This window comes from Excalfactoria chinensis, chromosome 12 (assembly GCF_039878825.1).
Source record: "Excalfactoria chinensis isolate bCotChi1 chromosome 12, bCotChi1.hap2, whole genome shotgun sequence".
NCBI classification, from domain to species: Eukaryota; Metazoa; Chordata; class Aves; order Galliformes; family Phasianidae; genus Excalfactoria; species Excalfactoria chinensis.
In genome coordinates this window covers 14,303,649-14,324,009 of record NC_092836.1, presented here as the reverse complement: position 1 = coordinate 14,324,009, position 20,361 = coordinate 14,303,649, and the positions used below count along the sequence as shown (strand labels likewise).

At 41.0% G+C, this 20,361-nt stretch overlaps 1 protein-coding gene across 3 annotated transcripts in view; it reads right to left on the bottom strand.

The window, feature by feature from the left end:
• EFCC1 (EF-hand and coiled-coil domain containing 1) overlaps positions 1-19,585 on the bottom strand; it is a 32,587-nt gene extending 13,002 nt beyond the window's left edge. For all 3 annotated transcript variants that reach the window (XM_072347715.1, XM_072347717.1, XM_072347716.1), the window contains exons 1-2: positions 18,869-19,585; positions 17,368-17,774 (exon numbers count right to left, since the gene is read on the bottom strand). In XM_072347715.1, coding sequence (XP_072203816.1) covers positions 17,368-17,774; positions 18,869-19,534 — 1,073 coding nt within the window. In that variant the 5' untranslated portion in view covers positions 19,535-19,585. The remainder of the gene's footprint in view (positions 1-17,367; positions 17,775-18,868) is intronic.
• Positions 19,586-20,361: the final 776 nt, after the last annotated feature.

Below are 20,361 nucleotides of genomic sequence, written 5' to 3'. Positions count from 1 at the left end.
TTCCTAAGCTTTGAAATTTTAATTTACCATTAATAAACTGTTAGTCATTTGGACTGCTTAATGGGAGGTGGAAGATAATTAGGCTAAACAGATGAAGTAATTACAATGCCTTTATAAATCCTATACCTAGTGAGGGATTACATTGCATAGTGGTAGCTCGGCATATATATGAGATGAATGAAATTCATCTTTGTGTTTAATAGCCACTGATTTATCTAGCAGAAACATGCCTCACTTTGGCATTATGTCACTCAGATGCTTCTGCCCCATTAAGGAATTGTTTTGTAACCAAAGAAAGGAAATAATTTCCAGATGTTGCTCCACTGGAATGAAGATCTGTCACCACACCCTTATGATGAGACATTCAGCAGAATTATCTGGATTTCTAGAGCTTGTGTGCATGCGATTCAGATTTAATTAAAGCTAGGAAAAAAATACATATCACTTGTTCTTGATTTGACCGCTAACTCAGAAGATACTTATTTAAAGCTTGAACAAAACTTCTTGTAAGTCTTAGTAGGAAAGTTGAGCCTAGGGTTTTCATTGGGCATGGAAATGGCAGTCATTTTTCTTATCTTTTATACAACTCTGTTCCAATGCAGAAGGAAAGACAGTTATTTTAATTTACCCTGGTTGCTCTGTAAATGAGGCCTTCTATTTATTTATATGGGAATGACAACAGCTACAAAAAGCAGAATGGCACTATTTCATAGACCAATTCTCAGCTACAGAGCATTGTTTTCCAACGTAGTCGCGACCACTAGCTTTGCATTTTTGCCAGTGCTGAACAAGAGCATGCATGCCATGCTTGTAACCAGCTGCACCAGAGGAGGTAACCCACTGTCACTGCTTCCAGAATGCACCACCACCCACTGCCTCACTGTCCTCACAACCACTGTTTGCTTTCCATCAATACTCAACAAGTGTTGATGAATATCAGTGGGTCCTTTGAAGCCTACGACCAACAAAGAAACTGAAATACCACAATATTTTAAATCATGGATGCGTATATAAGGAAGGTAATAGATATGTGGCAGATAAACAAGTGCAACCACGCTGTCATGCTGTGGGTAGTTTTTTTCTGCCACTGCTTGTATTTATAAAGGAAAAAAAGACCTTATATGTTCAGTTGTACCATGTACTATTTAATCCTTATGAATCCTTCCCTTACCTCCTGTATGCTGGAGTGTAAGTCATTAAAGTCTTTATATTGTCTCCTAGGTAAAGTGTGTTTCCAAAGGGTAGTGGCAGGGAGTACTTTTCAGTGGGATGGAGATCCTGCTGAACTCAGCTCTTACAGCTTAAATCATTTGATAAGACATTGTTTCTCAGTTCTGTTTGCATGCGTGGAAGTCTCAATATATCACTTAACATAGCAGAGACTCTGAAAGTTCATAGTTACTGTCATGCAGGTTCCTTCTGTACTTATTTCAGAGCTTCAAACAGAGCCTAATGAATTTGGAGAGGCAGAAAAGGAAGGTGGCTCACTGTGCTTTAAGCTGTGTGAGAGTTACTTCTGAGTAGTCTTTACTAGGTTTTTTGGAAGGTAGGATGTTGATATTAGCAGGAGAGGCAGTAGCCATCAATGCCTTAAGTCAGATACTTAAATTCTCCCAGGAAAGTCACATAAGTGCCTGAGTGGTTCTTCCAGGAGAGCTTTCCTGCTGTGAAAGATGAGCCTGGGAGCTCAAAGTGAAAGAGCGAGGGACTGCTTTGAGACCTGAGCCTGAGGTGTCAGTGCCAGCAACTTTCTGTTGTGAACGTGGGGAAGTTACACCTTTTATGTTCCTCAGATCCTGTATCAGGAAATGAGAATAACAATTACCTCATCATGTTGTGTGTTCTGTTTCACTAATGTTTGTAAGACACCCTCAGATCTTTAAAGAAGGCTATGTAATTATTAGATACTGTTCAATTCTCCAAGCTCCTTTATATTTAAGCTCATTGCCTACTATTCCAGTGTTTGTTTTGAAGTAGTTTTAAGCTTCCTGAGAGCAGCACATCCATTGTTTTGAAGTTTTACGTTCTGGTAGGTGATCTGCAAAACACAACAGTGCCCTTACAGTAATCCCCAAATAATTAGCTTCCTTCCTCATAAGTTATTTACCAGTTCATAGAGATCTGAAAAGTTTGCCTATTATTAGGTAGACTTTGACAGCAACTATAGCAGCTTCTGTTTAGCCATTTATTGGTTTTATAGCTGAATAAGAAATGTAATTAGGAGGTAGAAAAGCTGATGACAGAAATGTAACGTAATCATATATAGCTGCTCCCTCTCATGTAATAACTTATTTCTAACATTGTGTGCTAAGCCTCATCTGGCCTCCGCAGGGGTAGATTTTTGCTTACCTCAGCAGTACTGCAACTGACAGGTCTTCTGCTTTACCTGATGAACCTCAGTTTCAAGAAGTTTGTCAAGAATACAAGATATCTTTTCGTACAACAGAGAACTACTTGGAGAAGGTGTGTAACTTTTGCTAAGTGTAGCCTCATTGCCACAAAAGAGTTAAATAACATTTTAGTTTCACTAAGGTGCATTATTTAGGTAGGATCTTTGACTATAGAACCTAACTTGCTGAGAAATGGCTGGTTATGGGTGGACAGCACAGACAGGCCACAGAGTGGCCCTGCAGCGTTTTTCAAGTAAGAGAGCTGACAAGTGGTGAAGGGGGCAGATGGACCTCCTGCCATGTGGTGGCCCCACTGCATCAGTGAGATGCAGGCTGCTTGCATGGGCTCACAGCTGCCTCCATGGGACTCAGTGCTGCTCACATCAACAGGAGCCTTGGAGTGGGCAAAGGCTGCTCTTTTGGACAGTCTTACAGGTATTTGGAAGCAGATACTTCCTTTTGTTTTCATAGAGTTTCCTCAATAGATTTCCACAGGAAAAGAGGGAAATCTGTATGAAAAACAGGAAACAGTTCTCAGAAGCAGAAAACTGTAACAGAGCACTAGGAGGAAGACTTAAAATAAATGTGGTTGTTTAGAACAGTAGGTGATACTACTTGTATTATCTTACTGCAAAAACAGTGTTTAAATTTAACATCACAGAACTATAGTGAAATTTTTAAAGAAAGTATTTATAAAAATAGATTTAGCCCTTCAATTTAGCTCATAGTAGGTGGCTGATATCTAAACTGCTACAGCCAGATTTTTAAGCCATATTTTCCATTCCTGATTTCTTACCCTGGACAAGTCTCCTGGAAAATTTCTCTCATGTCTCAGCCTTGGATGAGATCCCAAGCTTCCTAATGCTGATCCATCCCTCTTGCATCTGAGACTTAATTTTTTCCCTCAGCTCTTTCTGTGTTCCACAATAAAAATGTCAAATCCTAGGATCCATGGGTGTGTTATGAAAAGGAAGCAAGGTTAGCATAAAATGTCATGCAGAAAAACTTGCTAAACAAAATCTTCTATAGATTTCACATCAGAGCCCCTTCCTGATCCATTCTCCTTGGAGTCCCATGAAGCACCAGTTGCCTTGGAGAAATTACAGTTTTCATTGCAAGCACTGAGAAAGGATGTGAAAGGTTGTTTGCAGCTCTCAACCTTAAAAGCAAGTGTAGTCACATAAGGAAACTGCTGGCTGCAAAGGGAACTTACTAGCCTACATATATCTGAGGAAATTGGAGGAGAAATTGGAGCTGAATCTTACTTTCATTTTGTATATTTAATAAAGACAAACCCTAGAAAAACATGGGTTTGGCCTTCACAGTGTGTTGTTTGTATTTGAGAATATTAGGGATAATAAAGAAGTGGGTTAAAAAAGTTCAAAATTATCACAGTGCAAATGCATCTATTAACTCTTCAAGCCTCAACAAAAAACAAACAGAAAAACCAAATAAGAAAGCTTACCCAGAAGCCATCTTTTTACCCGTACTGTTTGGCTGGCAGTGCTGCTATTCTAAATTATACAGCTGTGCTACCTACATAATAGAACTCCATGGAAGCATTTCAGAATTGGTGTATTGTACTTCTACAATGTCATTAGGCTGAGTGAAAGAGGCTTTGCAGATTTGAAGCAGGCCCACTGAAACCAGAGCAGAAACAGGCTTCGTGTGCTGTGGTGTTTTGTGGTTTCTTTCAGCTTAGTCCCTCAATAAAGCCTGCTAGTTTTTATTTATGTGCTTGCATTAGAACTACCAAATGCACTGATGTTTGCCTATACATCTCATGCAAGCCTAGAGATGTTGTTTGATTAGAGATGAGCTGTAACAAAACCGTAGTAGATCTCTGCAATGAATGTAGATCATTTCTGATCGTTTTTGTTGTCTGTGGGTGCTTTAAACAACTAATGGGGGAGAAATCAATATAGTGCAAATGCAATATGTGTATTGTTAGCCTGAAATGTTAGAGACCCCTCCTCACTCCAAAGCATCAGTTACAGTTATTAGAATGTTCTTGATTGTACTTATTACTTGAAGGGATTTGCAACAGTCTGTCATTGTATGACATCTCCATGCTGTCCACTGTGCCATGTTGTTCATTAACAGAGAGATGCTAATAATCCTCTAACAGTGGATTTTTATGCACTGTAGTGATTAGGCCAGCAATAACAGCTAAGGGTGGAATTTAACTGCTTTACCTGGACTTCTGGTTATAAATTCCTTGAAACAGGGCATGAGTACCTAAACATCAAATAGCTGGCGGGTCATTTAAAACAACAATAAAGATACTAGCAGTAAACAAAGCCAGCTGTGCATTTATGTCCTTAAGGGATTAATGACCACATCCCATGAGCATGCAGAAGTCTGGATTGCATTAGCAAGGGCTCACTGAATTGTATAAATCCTGGCCAGAACTGGAGCATTTAGGATAAATATGGCTTCTTCTCAAGCTTCTGTCCTACTGGAAATAGAAATGACTTTAGTTTCAGATGTAAGGACAACTATTAATGCTTTTTTTGAGAAGTGATAGGCTCCAGATCTGATGAACGGTCTAGGCTGGTTATTAAAACTAAATAAATAAAAAATAAAGTTCATTTTCTAGTCAAAGTTTGCTTAAAAGTGAAAAGACAAGCCCCTCTTTTCCAGATTTCTAGTTAAAACCCAAGGACAGCATTAATAACAGAAAGAAAGGGTATACCACACTCCAACCGATTTCAAAGTTTGACTCTATGGAAGTTTGTTTGTTTTTTTTCTAAGCTAAACTGTGCTGGATTCTCAGAAAAAGTATTGTTGGGTTTTTTTTGTTTGCCTGTCTTGTTCTGGTCCTGTGGGATTTGACATTGTCACTTCAGTTTTATTCACTTGATTTTATAACTTTCCTGTTGCAAATGATACCTAGATGAAGGGCTACAATAGCTGCTGTTAAAACTAGATCATCTTTAATGTATCTCTTCTGCATGTGTTACACTGTTCATTGCGCTGTGTTTAGAGATGGAGACAACTGAATGCTATTCAATGTATCTTACTCTTCCAGTACAAATATGGTAAGTCAGCAGAAACAAACCCAGCTGATTTTGAGTTTTGGGATGTGCTACTGTTGCAGCTAACGCTACTTTTTGTACTAGGGCAGAGTCCACAGAGATTTTTGCTCATGAAGTAGGGAGGTGCACCAGCAAGTCACAGTCTGAGACTTCTTCCACTGTAGTGGGCAGGATTTATGTGACCTATTCGTGCTAGCATCAGCATGAATTCCTTGATTAAACGAAGGGGTAACCTTTGATTAAGTCTTTCTTAAGTCGTTATGCTTAGGAAATTGTAATTGGATTCTGCTGCTGTTGTACTATTTTGGCTTAAAGCCTAAGATCAAGTTTTATCTCCTACCTGCTAACCCTAGGCAGATATAAGCTTGTGTGGGAGTAAAATTCTGTGATAACATGTTTAGAGTCCCAGAATTACATGACGTTTGTGTTGGTCGATTTTCTCGTGAAGGCTTGTAAAGAGAAATAATTCTGTGAGGGACTGAATTGAATTTTAGAAGTGACTTGAATAAGAGATGTCTTATAATGTTGATTAAAGACCCAGTTAGCTCTGGAATATCAGTTGCTATTGAACAATAATGGCAATCTAATTTCCATACTTTCTTGAAGAGATAAGCCCCAAAATTGGGAGCTTCATAATACAGAATCCAAATTTCATAATAAGAAAGACCATAGATATGAACTTAGGAACTACTATGCCAGGTTTAGAGTTTCAGCATGCCTGCTGTCCTGTCTCAGAGGGATTTACAGTGGAAGCTTCAAAAATTAAATTCGTGCACAGGGAAAATTTAGCGCTACATTTTCCCCACTTCCAATAATGAGCATTCTGAAATTTTCACACATCTGATGGGCATATGGACTTCAGTGGTGTTTTAATTGATATGTAAAAAACATATCCTTAGTGATATGTAAAAGCTTATTGAGGTATCTAAACAGCTTCACAGCTCCCCAGTACCATATCATTAATTTTGGCCATATTATTCCCCTCCATTGGGAAGGACATTGGTTGGTAAATAGTGTGGAGTGCCCTTTCTGTCTGCATGCTGGCTCTCTTTAAACAGTAAAAACAAGCCAAGCATGGGTCAGAGCCTATTACTTTAAGGTACTTTGCAGCAGTAGAAACGCATAGGACAGTAATTCCTGCTGAGCAGACAGACCACTTCTTGCAGTGCAATAAAACCAGGCTGTGCTTATGTACAGTGGATTGGAAGGCTTCAAAGGTCTAACAGAGGACTTAAAGAAATCACATTGACTCTTTTCAAGCTCTGTTTATTTCTGTCATCCCACTGAATTTTAAAGGCTGCATCTCAGCAAAGTTATGCTAGCAGAATAGTCTTTCTTTTATCCCTAAGGGTGGAATTAGTTGTTGGGTTTTGACAGTTTCCATTAGGAAAATTGGATTTTGAACTGTAGTTACAGTGCTGCCCTGTTTAGTGCTCCTCCTGTTACTGAATTCTCATGTCACTGCATTATTACAGAAAAAACATAAGCTGATAAATCTTAACACATTAATGAGATGCCAGCTTGAAAGATACTCACTTTCTACTCTTCAAAAACCTTCCAAAGATTATTATTTTTTTTTTTTAAATCTGTGTTAAAGTAATAAGCATAATAATCATACTGTCTCTAGCAGCTGCATCTTCTGCAAGTGTTTGGATGGCCTCCCATGGCTGATATGTCTGCCTCAGCCAGCTGTTCCTTCCTGCCATCAGTGAGCTGCAGGAACTCAGGGCAATTAGCACCTCTTCAAATTATACCTGGTGTTCTTGAGATCCTCTAATCCTGTATAAGAAATGTTGAAGCCGAAGTAACAGCATTTTGAGGCAACATATTTATTTCTTCTACAAGACGTATAAAACATTGAGTGTAATGCTAATGCAGATCTCAAACTTCTATCAAATCAGTCTCACCTAGTGCATGGGTTCATTTCATAGTTATGTGCATTTTCTTTTCATGTGCATATGTTGCCAATTGCAAAGTACTTTGGAGTTCAGTTTTGTATATTTCTTATCTCAGGACTACCTAGACTAGAAGGGAGGAAAAGCTCTTTCAGAGCTATGGAGCACCATTTTTTCTCCCTGACATTCACTGGCAGCACAGGAGAAACTAATTTAGACATGCATTTTTGGCAGGTACAGACACTTGAAAACACACTGTGAATGTGACGTATCATAAAGTCCTTTAAATATCAAATGGAAGCACTAATACCACATACATACGCAAGTAAAAAGCGACAAACTCTGAAATGAGAAAATGTGAACAGAATAATACCAACGTGCCAATGACAGGCAGCTGCAAACAGCATGAAAGCCAAGTAAATGTAAATGTTCCAGTAAGTATTTTATTTCTGATAAACATACAGTATATTTAAAATTATCTGCTTGCCACCATGTCATTAACTACACTCAGACAAATGATCTTTTTCAGTTATTTGGCTTCACATAGGAAATATTTGCTATGCCAGCATGTCAGAAACTCTAAGCCTTGATTTTCAGATTAAATTTTGCTGTATGCATGAATGGATCAAAAGGATCTTTGCAATATTGGTATGGTTGTCTTCTACACAAAAAACTGACAACTACATTGAACAGTGCATGCTCGTTTCCAGCTCGGCAGGGAACTTCTGAATTTGAATGGAAATGAATTAAGTAATCTGAGTCTGGACAATAGACATCCGTCAAGCTGAGTCTAGGATGTGAAAGCATGACTTGAAGGCAGGGACTTCTGCTGGGTTTTGTCATATTCAATTTTGGTTAGGCTCTTCAGCTATCTAATCCTACATCCTATTCATTATGTCCCATGAACAGCTGCTTATGAGGAGTGTGCAAGGCATCCCATGGTAGGTTGTTAGTAGGGGAAAGTTAACACAGTGAAATAGAGGGGTTGGAGATTTTTCTGAAAATCTAGCCAGTGTTTATTACTACAACTTGGAAATTCTTCTTACTGGAGTAATAGTTTATCTGTTATAAATTCCAGTAATCTCCAGGTATCAGTCATACTTTGTAGCAATGGTACTTCAAATATATCCTTGAAACCAGCTCTCATTTAGTTGCACAAAGAATTAAAGGGCATCTGTAAATTTGTAGTTCATCTTTTCCATGCTAAAGGTGATTTTAGAAGCATTAAATACTGTGGGCAATAGCAGTCTATGTCTGTGCTCGTTGTAGTCTTAACTTTTTAGGCTTTCTGCATCCTGAATTGGAAGGTAATTCAAGAAGCAAATTTTAGAAGCAATTCAGTATGTAGATATCTTTCCATGTTTCAGCAGCTCTCCCAGTTCATGTTCATCCTGCCTCCTGTGAACTGTTACATCACCCTCCTTGCAATGCAGAACTTAGGTAACATCAGCCATTTTTTGTTACTAAAATTCTATTTTGACCATTTCTGAGATCCCACTAATCCTGTTCCCTCTGACCACAAAATAAGCATCTAAGCCTCACAGTGTATTTTATGCATGCAGGAACCATACAGACTGTGCTTATAGACAGAAAATGAAAGGGGTTCATCTTCCCACCAGGGCTGTTCAAACACCAGCCTCTGTCATAATGAAACTGAGGAAACAAACAGCTGAGTGTTGTCTATCTCCTTTGGATGGGGCCCCCTTTTTTTTTACCACCCTCCGCAGCCTCCTTTTTTGTTTAGTACGAACCGTGCAGTTTCATCATTCATTCTGACTGTTTGATTTAAGCTTCCATTCCCTGGGTCAAGAAAAGGCTGGCAAAGCAGGAAGGATGAAAGAAGGTGACACTTTGACAGCTCTTTTTTCACGATAATGAGCAAAAGTGCTTTTTCTTCCCCTGCTCCTGCTCACCGTGGCCTTTTCTTTATAGAGCCACATGAAGGAAAAATTGCCAGTTGAGCTCTGCCTTCCAGGGACTGACTAGATAAACTGGAGGGATCCGTGTGTCTTTTGTGGGCTCTGCTTATACAGTCGCTGCTTTGTTTGGGAGCTATTTTCTGTGTGTTTCTTGTATATAATCATAGGTAAAAGCACATTAATAGAATTAGACTTAAGTAGGTGGAGCGCTAAAGCCCAGAGCTCATTGTATCTTCTTACTGTTTGGTTCGAACCAGGCAAGAATATTTTATCTTGTGTTATATGAGTGACCAAAGAAAGTACTTGACATAATGAATAGCTGACAGCCATGATTTCTGTTGCAGAACATCAAACTTAAAATGGTGTTTCTAATCCAAGCATCATATGTTTGTCCATTGAATAATTAATATACTGTGTAATATTTATCTAAAAAGCTTCAAGTTTATGTACTTCATTTTTTTACTTTAAAAATGCTTTTATAACCGCTTGGACACTGAAAATGATAATGAGCAAAAAATAAAAGGTCAGAATGAAGCTGAGATGTAATAAAAGGGAGACAGGAGAACACAGCACACAAATGATAGGAAGGGCACTACTATGGAGCTTCTTTGTTTCAACAAGGGACAAAGTGATAAGTGTAAGACTTGCAGCCCCAGGATAAAGCAAGTATATAATTCTGCTGTAGGGAGATTAATCATAACCATTCTGACAGATATCAGCCCTCTGGCTACCCTGAAAGGTCTTTGGTTCAAAGGTGGTGCATTCATTACATACAATATTACCTCAGTGGTGGTAATATTTCAGCCAGAGAACTTTCCCTGTTGCAAAGGCTGATCACAACCAGGGCTCTGGCAGTACTGGCTCTGAGCTCAGTGCGAACAGTCATTGTCGGAGCGGTCCAGTTATTACCTTTTGCCAGATCTGTCACCAAGTCAAACACTCCCTTGTTTGCTCTTCAGTATGGAGTACCTGTTTGAATTGGGCTTTTAGGGTAGAGACTATGTTGTACAGTGTAAAAATCACATGAACTAATTGTGAGAGCTAGTGTTGGTGTGTTTGTGCCATGCAGATTTGAGGTGCTGAGAATGTTGTGCTGATGCTACTTTGGTGTGCTCAGCTCTGGAGGAGATGCAGTGGGTGTCAACACCTTGATGCATCACAAAATATAGGTGTACCTCCAGCTGCGTGTGTACTGCTGGACATCCCATCTTGGATATTTGCCGACACACATAACCTGCTGTTCTGTGGTTTTCATGAGCACTAGCTTGGATTGCTCGTTTTTCAGCTTTGTGTAATTTTCTGCTAATCATAGTTCTGATTATGCACAGAAGCTCCAGGATTGTGAATGTACCACGTTCAGAGCTCCGCTTAAACCTGACCAAGTTGTGCTCTCAACTTGGCTGACCTCACCATATGTAGTACGAGATACTTTTACGTCACATGGACTAATGCCAAGGACATGCGATGGGGTCAAGTACAGAGAATAAAAGCAGAGCAGATGTGCTGTGTGTACCAGATTTTTCAGTGTTATGATTAATGTGATGCTATGAACCTACACTGAAACATTATGCTATGAAAAGAAACAAAGCACAGGGCCTGATTTTATTCTGTGCATCTACTGAAAGGTTCGAGAGTTTTCCAACATAATCGAGTTCTTAATACTTGGCACCTCTTTTCTTGAAATGGATGATGTGTAATGTGATGCAATTAGAACTTGAAACTCAGGCACCCACCCTTGAGAGAACTTTTCTCCACAAAGGTGGAGGGAAAAGACCTTCAGCCAGGCACTGGAAAGGCAATATCAGTCTAGACTTTAATCACACTGCATGGCATGCAGACAAGATGATGATAAAGCTGAAAAAAAATGTGCATGAAAACAAAGGGAAGAGAGTAGCAGAGTAAACATAGCCGATGGTCCAACAGAAATTATGACTACAGTGAGAAGATGGACAAACAGACCAGGGCACTCCAGCAAATATTTGCAGTACTTCTGAATAACTGTCTTGCATCATTGCAAGCTGCTTCTTACGAGTCAGGGAAGTTTGATTTTTTTTCCCCTCCAGCATTTCCAGTTTTCAGGACTCTGTGCTTTTTTTCTGGCACATAAATTAAAACAATATAAAAAGATTTTCATTTTTAACTTGTATGTGCAAATCTCTCTTGAACTGTTTGAGGGTGACTTCATATCTCATCAGATCATTGTCATTTTTGGGATGTGTTCAAGATGATGCCTCCTTCCCTGCAGACTATTAACCTTCCATGTTCTGAGAGGATTTTGGCATAATGAGTTAGTTTAACTTGTTTGAAAACTTGGGTGATCAGTATCTGCTTACAAAAACCATCTAATATATCCTGAAAGAGAGATGAGGAGCAAGGAATAAATAATTGCTTCTAACTACGTAATTGCTTCTAACTGCATTAATAGAATTTCTCCTCTAATTTGAATGAAGAAATTTTCAAGTTTTATGTAGAAAAAAAGTATTACAATTTTTTTGTTTTCTTTTGTACCTCTAGTGGAGTAAAATGTTAAAAGAAACACAGAGCTCTTTGCTTGTTCCTGAGAGTAGATTATCAGCACTGTTTGATTTTCAAAGTAATTTATGTGAATTAACAGCAGAACTGACATGTACTAAAACCACTTGAAATAGGGCCCGTATATTTGCTTTAGCCCAGCCTCTGGAAGGGCCAGGTGGAGTCGCTAAGCACTTGATGCTACACGTATATTTGAGTGCCTGACTTACGGTACTGTCAGCAGCCTGGTCCTCTCAGCATCTAGACCCTGGTATTTTCACTTCACATTTTTGTCGGTCTTTGATGTCCAGGGAGCCAGACTTAAAAGACCCAAGTTGAACACGAACAACTACTTTAAGATACAGTATTACTTTGTCTTACTAAACTGAAGAAATGGAACCTGAAGACAAAGCAACTTTTTGAACTGTGGCTGGCTGCTTAAAGTATCTTTCAGGGAGATTTGGAAGACTCAGTCTGTAACAGATTGGTTATGGTCTTGTTAGTCCTATAAGCAGAGGAATGCCTCCAGTGAATCCAGCAGGTCTGACTGTATGAGCCATGAGAAACACAGTGTGACCCAGTCACACAGAGCTGTGTTAGTGAGACAGGGAAAACTGAAATGCCTAGGCAAACTTCCCTATCTGCAGATGCTCTTTTGCATAAAAGTGGTTAGAACATGCCAGGTTTGTGTAAGAAGTAAGGTAGAAGCTAACAGGTGACTGCGGGCACTACCAACAGTCCTGCAGGGCTGTCCCACAGGGCTGGTGGGAGCTGCAGTAATGCCACCTGCACGCTCCTTGGCAAACAGTAATCTCTGTGGGGCAGGGGGCAGGAGGGGTTAGAATGATTCACATGATGCACAGAAGCACAGAGAATGGCTTTAACAGGCAGCTGTGTGTGTCAGATACTGCAGATGACAAAGGAACAAAGTTAATTCCTTTGGCTTGGGCTGCCTTTTTGTTGCTGTTGACTACAGCAAGGCTGGCAGTACACTTTTAACATCCCAATTGCTAGGAAGGGCTGTACAATGGGGGCTGCTGGGTGACAGCTCCGGCCCATTCCACAAATGGTTCCTCCCCAGAGCTGCAGAGAAGCCTTGGATCCAGTGAAAGCATGTCCTGTCCAGTGAGTGGTCGGTGCCACAGATGTGCCTCTGCTATTGTGCTCACAGTGATGACTCCAAACACAGCAAAGAAGGCAAGCCAGATAAAAAGGCAGGTTTAGTGAGGAACCCGGGGAAAGTTTTATCTGTGTAGTCATGATTGCAGCACTGAAGAAGGCCAGAATCTTCTGTGTACAATTATTTATCCCATATAAAAAAAATACGTTCCATTATCCTGTTTTATAAAATCAAAGATTTTCATTAAGTTGTTCCTAATGAGAGTAGCAATTGATTTGATTGTTTGGCTTATGATTCTTCTGTTGCTAGAGATATGCAAGTAGCCTAAGGCTCATATGACAGGAACATCATAACTTGCTACTGTTGACTTCTTGGAAAACTTCTGAAATCCTGAAAAAATTGAACTAGTTCCGCTGTAGGAGTAGTATAAAGAGAACTATTTAGGAAGATTAACATTGTCAACTTAATTGGAGAAAAAGATGGGGGAGATGATGATAGAGAGGCCTCCATCTTCACGTTTATAAGAGACTAGGAGGAAAAGAAACAAGCCATGCTGCATTCCAAGTAAAAAAAGATTCCTACTCATTAACACATAGAAATGCTGATGGATAATTAAGTAATTTGGGAGACAGACCATGCATATGGGAAGCATTTTTGGTATTTTATGGCCCCTTTCACTGACCTATATAATTATTGTCCTGCTGGCTAGCACAGCAACATAAAACTTGTGTGAACATCTCTATTATGAAGTCTGTGTAAATTCTAAATGACCCTTTTATTTCTTATATGAGGATGAAAAAGAAAAAGAAGGCTGTTAAATCCTATTATTCCCTCCAATGCTATTAAGGAGGAAAAAATGGTAACCTTTATTAAGCGATCGATTTTTAAGCCACCTACAATGTAGTAAAGAAAACAGAGCCAATTTATATCTGGCAAGAGCAATTCATGTCAAACCAATCTTATTTCCTTCTCTGACATGGAAAATGGCTGAATGGAAAACTAGAAGTAGTAGCTGTGATGTTTTTATGTGTGACATTCCTATGATAGTCATAGGGACTATATTGGAATATATAGGCGGTGTCACCTAGAGCTTGGAATAAAATTTACTGGGAAGAAAAATAGATTTCAAGGAATAGCTGTTGGTGATTTGTTCTTGGATTAAGAGAATCTATCAAGCAGAGGTAGCCAGAGTCTGTCCTGGCACCACATTCAGTATGGTCTTTTATGCTTCCAACCTGGAAATGTACAACTGATGCCAATCTGGGAGAGAATGGCAGCATTCTGGAAGCTGAGCTTCAGTAATAACAAATGACAAGCCTTATACCTAGGAAAATGGAATCGAGTGTACCAGTTCAAAATAAGACTCTACTAAACTCTTCTGTATACTGACATAATTTACATATTTTTTATTACAATACCACATGAGAAGACATAAAATTTCTTGTGATGTGTCTTTTTGCTCTGAAATGAATTCAACACGTGCTTTTCATCAGGGAATTTTCTCACAATTTACCTTTGAATTGTCTCAGCTGACTCATTAAATTGGTGGGGATTAAACAATAATCAAAGATTAACATAAATTTCTAACAGTGGAGAAAATGGGACTAAAACCTGACATGCGCATCCACTGTAGGAAGAATGCAGTGTGCATTCTAGGGCAAGGAAAGTCTTTGGTCTGCTGGGTTGGTTTAGGAATATAGCAGTGTGATTGGAAAATGTCATGCAGCAAACTGTAAAATGACAAACATGTTTTTAATTCATAGAGCCATCAGTTAGCAAATATTTAACAGACACCTTGGTAGAAACTTTTGTCATACAATGTGCAGGAATGTGAATCTGTGGACAGAAAAATCCAATTGTTTACAGGTACTCCAATTCAGGAAAATATTTAATCACTTGCAGGTACTTAAATGCTTTCCTGAATAGATGCAAACTTTCTCCATGCTGAAGTTGTTTCCTGAATTAGGGTTTATAACTTAGGGTTATTATGATTCTAGGACTAACTGATGGCCAGATAATGTAAAATGAAACTATAGATGTGGGATTTAGGCACTTACAGAGCTTTGAAAACTGGAACCTGAAGAGGAAATCATTTTCTTCTTTACCTTGGAAATGTTAAAGAGGAGAGCAGAATGAGCCCATAGACTAGTCTCATTAACGAATATGGTCCTCTCTGAAGGAAATTGGGCTTTTCCTGAGCTAAAATAGTGGTCATACCAAGCCAGTTGAGGTAAATTCTCAGGAGACAAATCTGCAGCCTTAAATGCTTTCTATAATATACACAAATCCCCACTCACTTCTATCTGCTACTACCCTGCAGCATTTGTTCTTGCCAAACCTAGATCCCGCTCTTATGCTTACTAACTTTGTGGTATGTGGAAACAGAACTGCACTCGGAGTAGTAACATACTTAAATACATACCAATTTAAACAAAATTACGATCAACTGTCTGGACTAAGAAACCTGCAGGACGTAGCAGCTGTTTTTCCATCTCTGCACTTTGGCCAACTCATTGTCTTTCCCTCAACATAAGCTTCTTTGCATCTCTGCTAAGCTGTGCCCAAGGGTTTTTGGTTTCTGCACAAAAGAATATTGATTTCTGTGACAGAATTAGTTTATGACATCTGTACCACACCTGCAAGCAAGTAAATTGAGTGGGAGAAGCTATGATATCAATGGCTGCATAGGGTAGGCAACCAAGCTGGTGTTAAGCTCTATCATCACAGTAACACACAGTTCTGTATTGCTTTATTTACTGTTTTTCTTGTTCTTTGGGCACCTCTTTACCGCTCTATGGAATATGTGGAACTATAGCATTACACATATTGTGGACTATGACCACAGGCGTGCAAGTCATAACCATCATTAAGTGGTTCTGTTGTTAGGCTGTTGATGCCAAGAGCTGTATTGCATAGAGATGAAAATGCTTTATGGCTAACATGGAATCAAGACCCATTAAAAGGTCTTGCATGTGGATGCTGCCCTGGTCCTGGGGTCAATAAGCTACATGGTCAGTCCAGCATCTTTCCTGAACTTTGTATTCACTTGAACTTACCATGCAGTTTTAAAATAAATTACTGCAAATGAAGACATCTTACGAAGAACATATAATTTTGGTTTTGTAACTCCCACTGTTTGTTCTGGTGTAACCCATAAAAGTTCTTGCTCTGCAAGGCCTGGTTGGATTTTCTTACTGTCTTTAAGTAGTTAATCTCCACCTATTCAATGGTGATTTTTTAATGACTCATAATAGTTTGGAGAATTAATGCTGCAGCACAAGAACTCATCTTAAGTCTGTCTGTTCATGGCTGGGAGAACTTGATATATTAGAAAGGATTCTTTCATCCAAACTCTCCTGTAAATGACAGTCATCTGGAACACTACGTGACCCAATGGTGTTTTTAAAATCCTATAGACTTCAAAATAAATGCTTTTATCTTCTGCAGACACACAGATGTTAACATACACAATGCTTATAGACACCGGATAAAATCATTATTTTTAGAATTTCCTTACTTCATAAAGCAGTACAATAGCTATGATGCTACAAATAACTCAGTATGAACTCTTCTTATAAGCAAACAGAGGAAGTATCAGCTTAGGAAGTGACAAGGAGTTCAGAATAGACAACAGGTTAGAATGCTAGTTTTAGTGCTCTTAGAAGTATTGCCTTACTTCAGATCAATAAAAATATAAACATTTCATTCAACAGGTCATTTGAAACTTGGGCAGAATCATCTGCCCAGCAATAATTACTATCCAGGTTTTAACTAGCCAAGTTTTATCTGAGCTAAAAAGCAACAAAACCACTGTACACTAAGTCTGTGACCGACTCTTAGTTTTGGAGACATATTTATGCTATCAAAAACTGGTTTCTAGTTAGATGATGTGTCTTTTGCTTGAGATTCTCAATGTATTATAAAGTGGTCTTAATGAAAGAGTTTTAACTTCTCCTTTCTTGAGTATTCCAGATTCTGCTGTGACTTTATCACTTTTTTGCTGACAGAATTTAAATCATCTGGCCAGAGGTTGGCCTTGTGTTTTTTTCTCCAATTCATATGACAAGCTGAAAAGCTTTAGTAGCAAACGGAGCATCATCCAGCTGATTACAGCTGGTTTTGTATGCATAGCGTAACCAGCAGGAAATTACTGAATTTATTCTAGATAGTAAAGGTGACAAAGCAAGTGTTTTGGAAGCAGACTGAAAGACTGCTAAGAACTGCTTCTGAGGTTTTCTCAAAGTATGACTGTATTGAGCCCTACTGCGCTGTGTTTGAGGAGTAGTTTCAGCTCTCTGTAGATCATATTTTGGCTTCTACTGAATGTGCTGGGTTCACTTTCAGATTCCTACTTTACTAAGTAGCTTTTGATTTCCTTCTGTCTGTATTTTAGATGTATTTGAGGATTCGTTAAGCTACAAGCAGTGGTTTTCAAGTTAAATTGTGTTTACATACTGTGATTCTGTGGTGGTTTTCTGACAGACTCAAACTTACCTATAGTGCTGCAGTTCAGATTCTAGCTGCTGAATGTATACTTGCAAATGTGGCACTTCGTTAGCTTTCACTTCTAGCTCCTTCACTTTGCCAAGACTGTTACGGACTGCCTGTCTCGCCTCTTCCACCTTTTTCCTCATTTCTGCTTGCTCTCTCTTCAGGTTACGGTTGCAGTCTTCCAGACTGACCAGTGCTTCCTGAGAGCTCTTCAGCTCTCGTTCCAGTTCTTGATTGAATCTAATTGCTTCTTCGATTTGTCCATCCCTGGAGCTCCGGATGAGTTCTACTTCTTTCAGGACACTCTGAAGGCACTTGGTCTGGGAGTGGTTCTGTGTTAACAGTTTCTTACTCCCTATAAAACAGGTTCCCTCTTCCTTATGGTTAGCGTGGCTTTTCCGCAGTCCTACCTATGTTGAACAGGAGCATAAAGCAGGGACAAATTTATGTATTTTAAAACAACTGCCATTTTAATCAAGACTGAACATGATTGTTTTTTGTTTGTTTACTCCAGTCACACGCAGTAACAGTAAGTAGATCAGTAAGTAATAAACTGCCAAATTCTGCACAATACAGAGACAAGGAAATCTCTGGAAGAAGGTTTTAAAGTATTTATCTACAAATCTAATTTTTAAATGATGCAAGGGGAAAATTACTTTCTCGCAGCAGTTCCTATTTAGCTTTAATGTCATCACGTTGGTTTGTGCTCAAAAGGTAAAATATTCTGGAAAAAAGTTTCTGATTACTTTGTTTTTAAGCCATGTTCAGCAGTGGACCAAGAGCAGCTAGTGGTGCTCATTTGAAAACAGAAAAACTATCCTTTGCCTCTGTACTGGATGCAGTGAAGGTGGGTGGGCAGCCAGCTAATGCCAAGTGGCAGATATGGAGCAGAACTCCATGGGTGCTGTGATAGTATTAAATCCATCCTGATTTGAGTCACCAGAAATGGGAAACAGCCCTTGAGTGCTCTGTCTGTTCAGTGCTATTTCATGCCAGAGTAGTTTAACTGCTGGTTTCACTCCCAGTACAGCAGGAACAGGCCACGACTTCTGAGGCCCTGCACAGCAGCCAGTGGTTGTTCATCAGTCCCAGAGCAGAACTAGCTTTAGCCTTGAGCTCTGATGGCTGTGCTCTGAAGACAACATGCTGCTAATGTTTCTGAGATCAAGTATTTATGAACAAGTAGCTGCTTATGCAGGTAAAAGGGTCCCAAAGCTGTTTTTATGAGGAACAGAACAGCAGTGTGTAAACGCTATAGAGCTGACCGCTGCTCAACTATAAAATGCAACATTATACATACAGCTTTGTTAAACCTGCAGATGTTAAGCATCTAGGTGATGCGCTGCAGTTTTAGCAGGACGGTTTGCAGCGCATCACCTAGATGTAAGGCTGTCACAGCTGTGAGACTACGGCATTTCTGCCTGCAGAGCCAAGGGGGAAAGCAAGCGAAACTTGGCTCTAAGTTGACACGGAGGACGCACGGGGCGCTCCCGGCCGTACGTACCTGCAGCGCCAGGCAGCGCGCATCGCTGCTCTGCAGGGCGGCCCGCATGTCCTCCACCAGCTCCCGCAGGCTGCCGTTCTCCTCCTCCAGCTTGGCGATGCGGTCCTCGGCCCGCTCCAGCGCCACGATCTCCTCGTAGCACTCCGGCGAGCAGGGCCCGGCCGCCCTCCGCTCCGCCGCCTCCCCGCCGCGCCGCCCCGAGCCCGGCCCAGCCGCGTCCCGCCGGCGGCGGCGGGGGCTGCGCAGGCGGATCTGCGTCTCGATGTGCTCGCTCTCCCGGCCCAGTGGCAGACGCGGCACGGCGCTGCCCGCCTTGGTGCTGAAGTAGCCGCAGAGCCGCGCGTGGAACTGGCGGAAGGTGAGCTCGGCAGACAGGCCGTCCCAAAGCGCCGCGCACTCCTCGGGGTCGGCCGCCGCCTCCGCCGCCTCTTCCAGCCCCAGCACCTGGCACAGCGTGCGGAAGTCCTCGCCGGGGATCCTGCCCTCCCCGGCGCAGTCCAGGTGGTGGAAGATCTCCTGCAGGTACTGGTCCAGGCCGGTGGCCAGCACGACGATCTCGTTCTCCACGCCGCGGTCCAGTCCGTAATGGTAAGCCAGGGCGCTGACCAGCCACTGCGTGCGCCGGGCCGGCCGCCCGTACGGGTCCCAGCCCTCAGGCGGCTCCATCGCGCCCGCCGACCATCCTGCCCGGCCGCGGCCCGGCCGGCAGCTGCAGCGGCTGCCCCCGCCCCGCCCCCCGCCCTGTCCCGCCCCGCAGGGCTCTGCCCACGGCCGCTCCCCCAGAGCCGAGCCCTTCTCGGAGGGATGGTCACCTCTGATTTCTTAGCTGGAGGCTTTCTGGCTGCTCTTGGACGTGGGCAAAAAGACAACTCCGAGGAACGCAGCTTGACAAGTAGCACTTGTGAATGCTCCAACTAAATTCGTGCAACCGATGTGCTTACAAGGTGGGAGTCTCTCCGTTTATTGACTCAGTTTAGTTCACCTCTGCAGTTGTAGCATCTGTGTGGCATTCACTTGTGTTCAGGTTATTATTTGTATCAGAAGTGAATTAATGGGAAGTTAAACTGGTTGAAACGGAACTTCCGTAGAATCACAGAATGACTTGGGTTGGAAAGGACCCCAAGGATCATCGAGTTCCCATCCCCCTGCTGCAGACAGGGCCACCAGCTCCACATCTGGTACCTCCATGTTGTTCAGGACTCCATCCAGCCTGGTCTTGAACACCTCCTGGGTTGGAGCATCCTACTTTTCCAAAGGAGGGACAACTGTTGTTTTCCAGCTATGGAGAATGATAATCATTTTATCACATTTAATTGATTTAAGGTCCACCAAATGTTCAGAGCTGGAAAGAAAGAGGCAGGAAAGACAGAACATAAACAGTGAGTGTTTTTAGCAGATTATGTTGTGGATTATGTAAATCCACATCTGTTATCCATACACAGCAAATGGGCTGATCCCAAACACATCCTAAAGCATAAAGGCCCTGGAGCTAG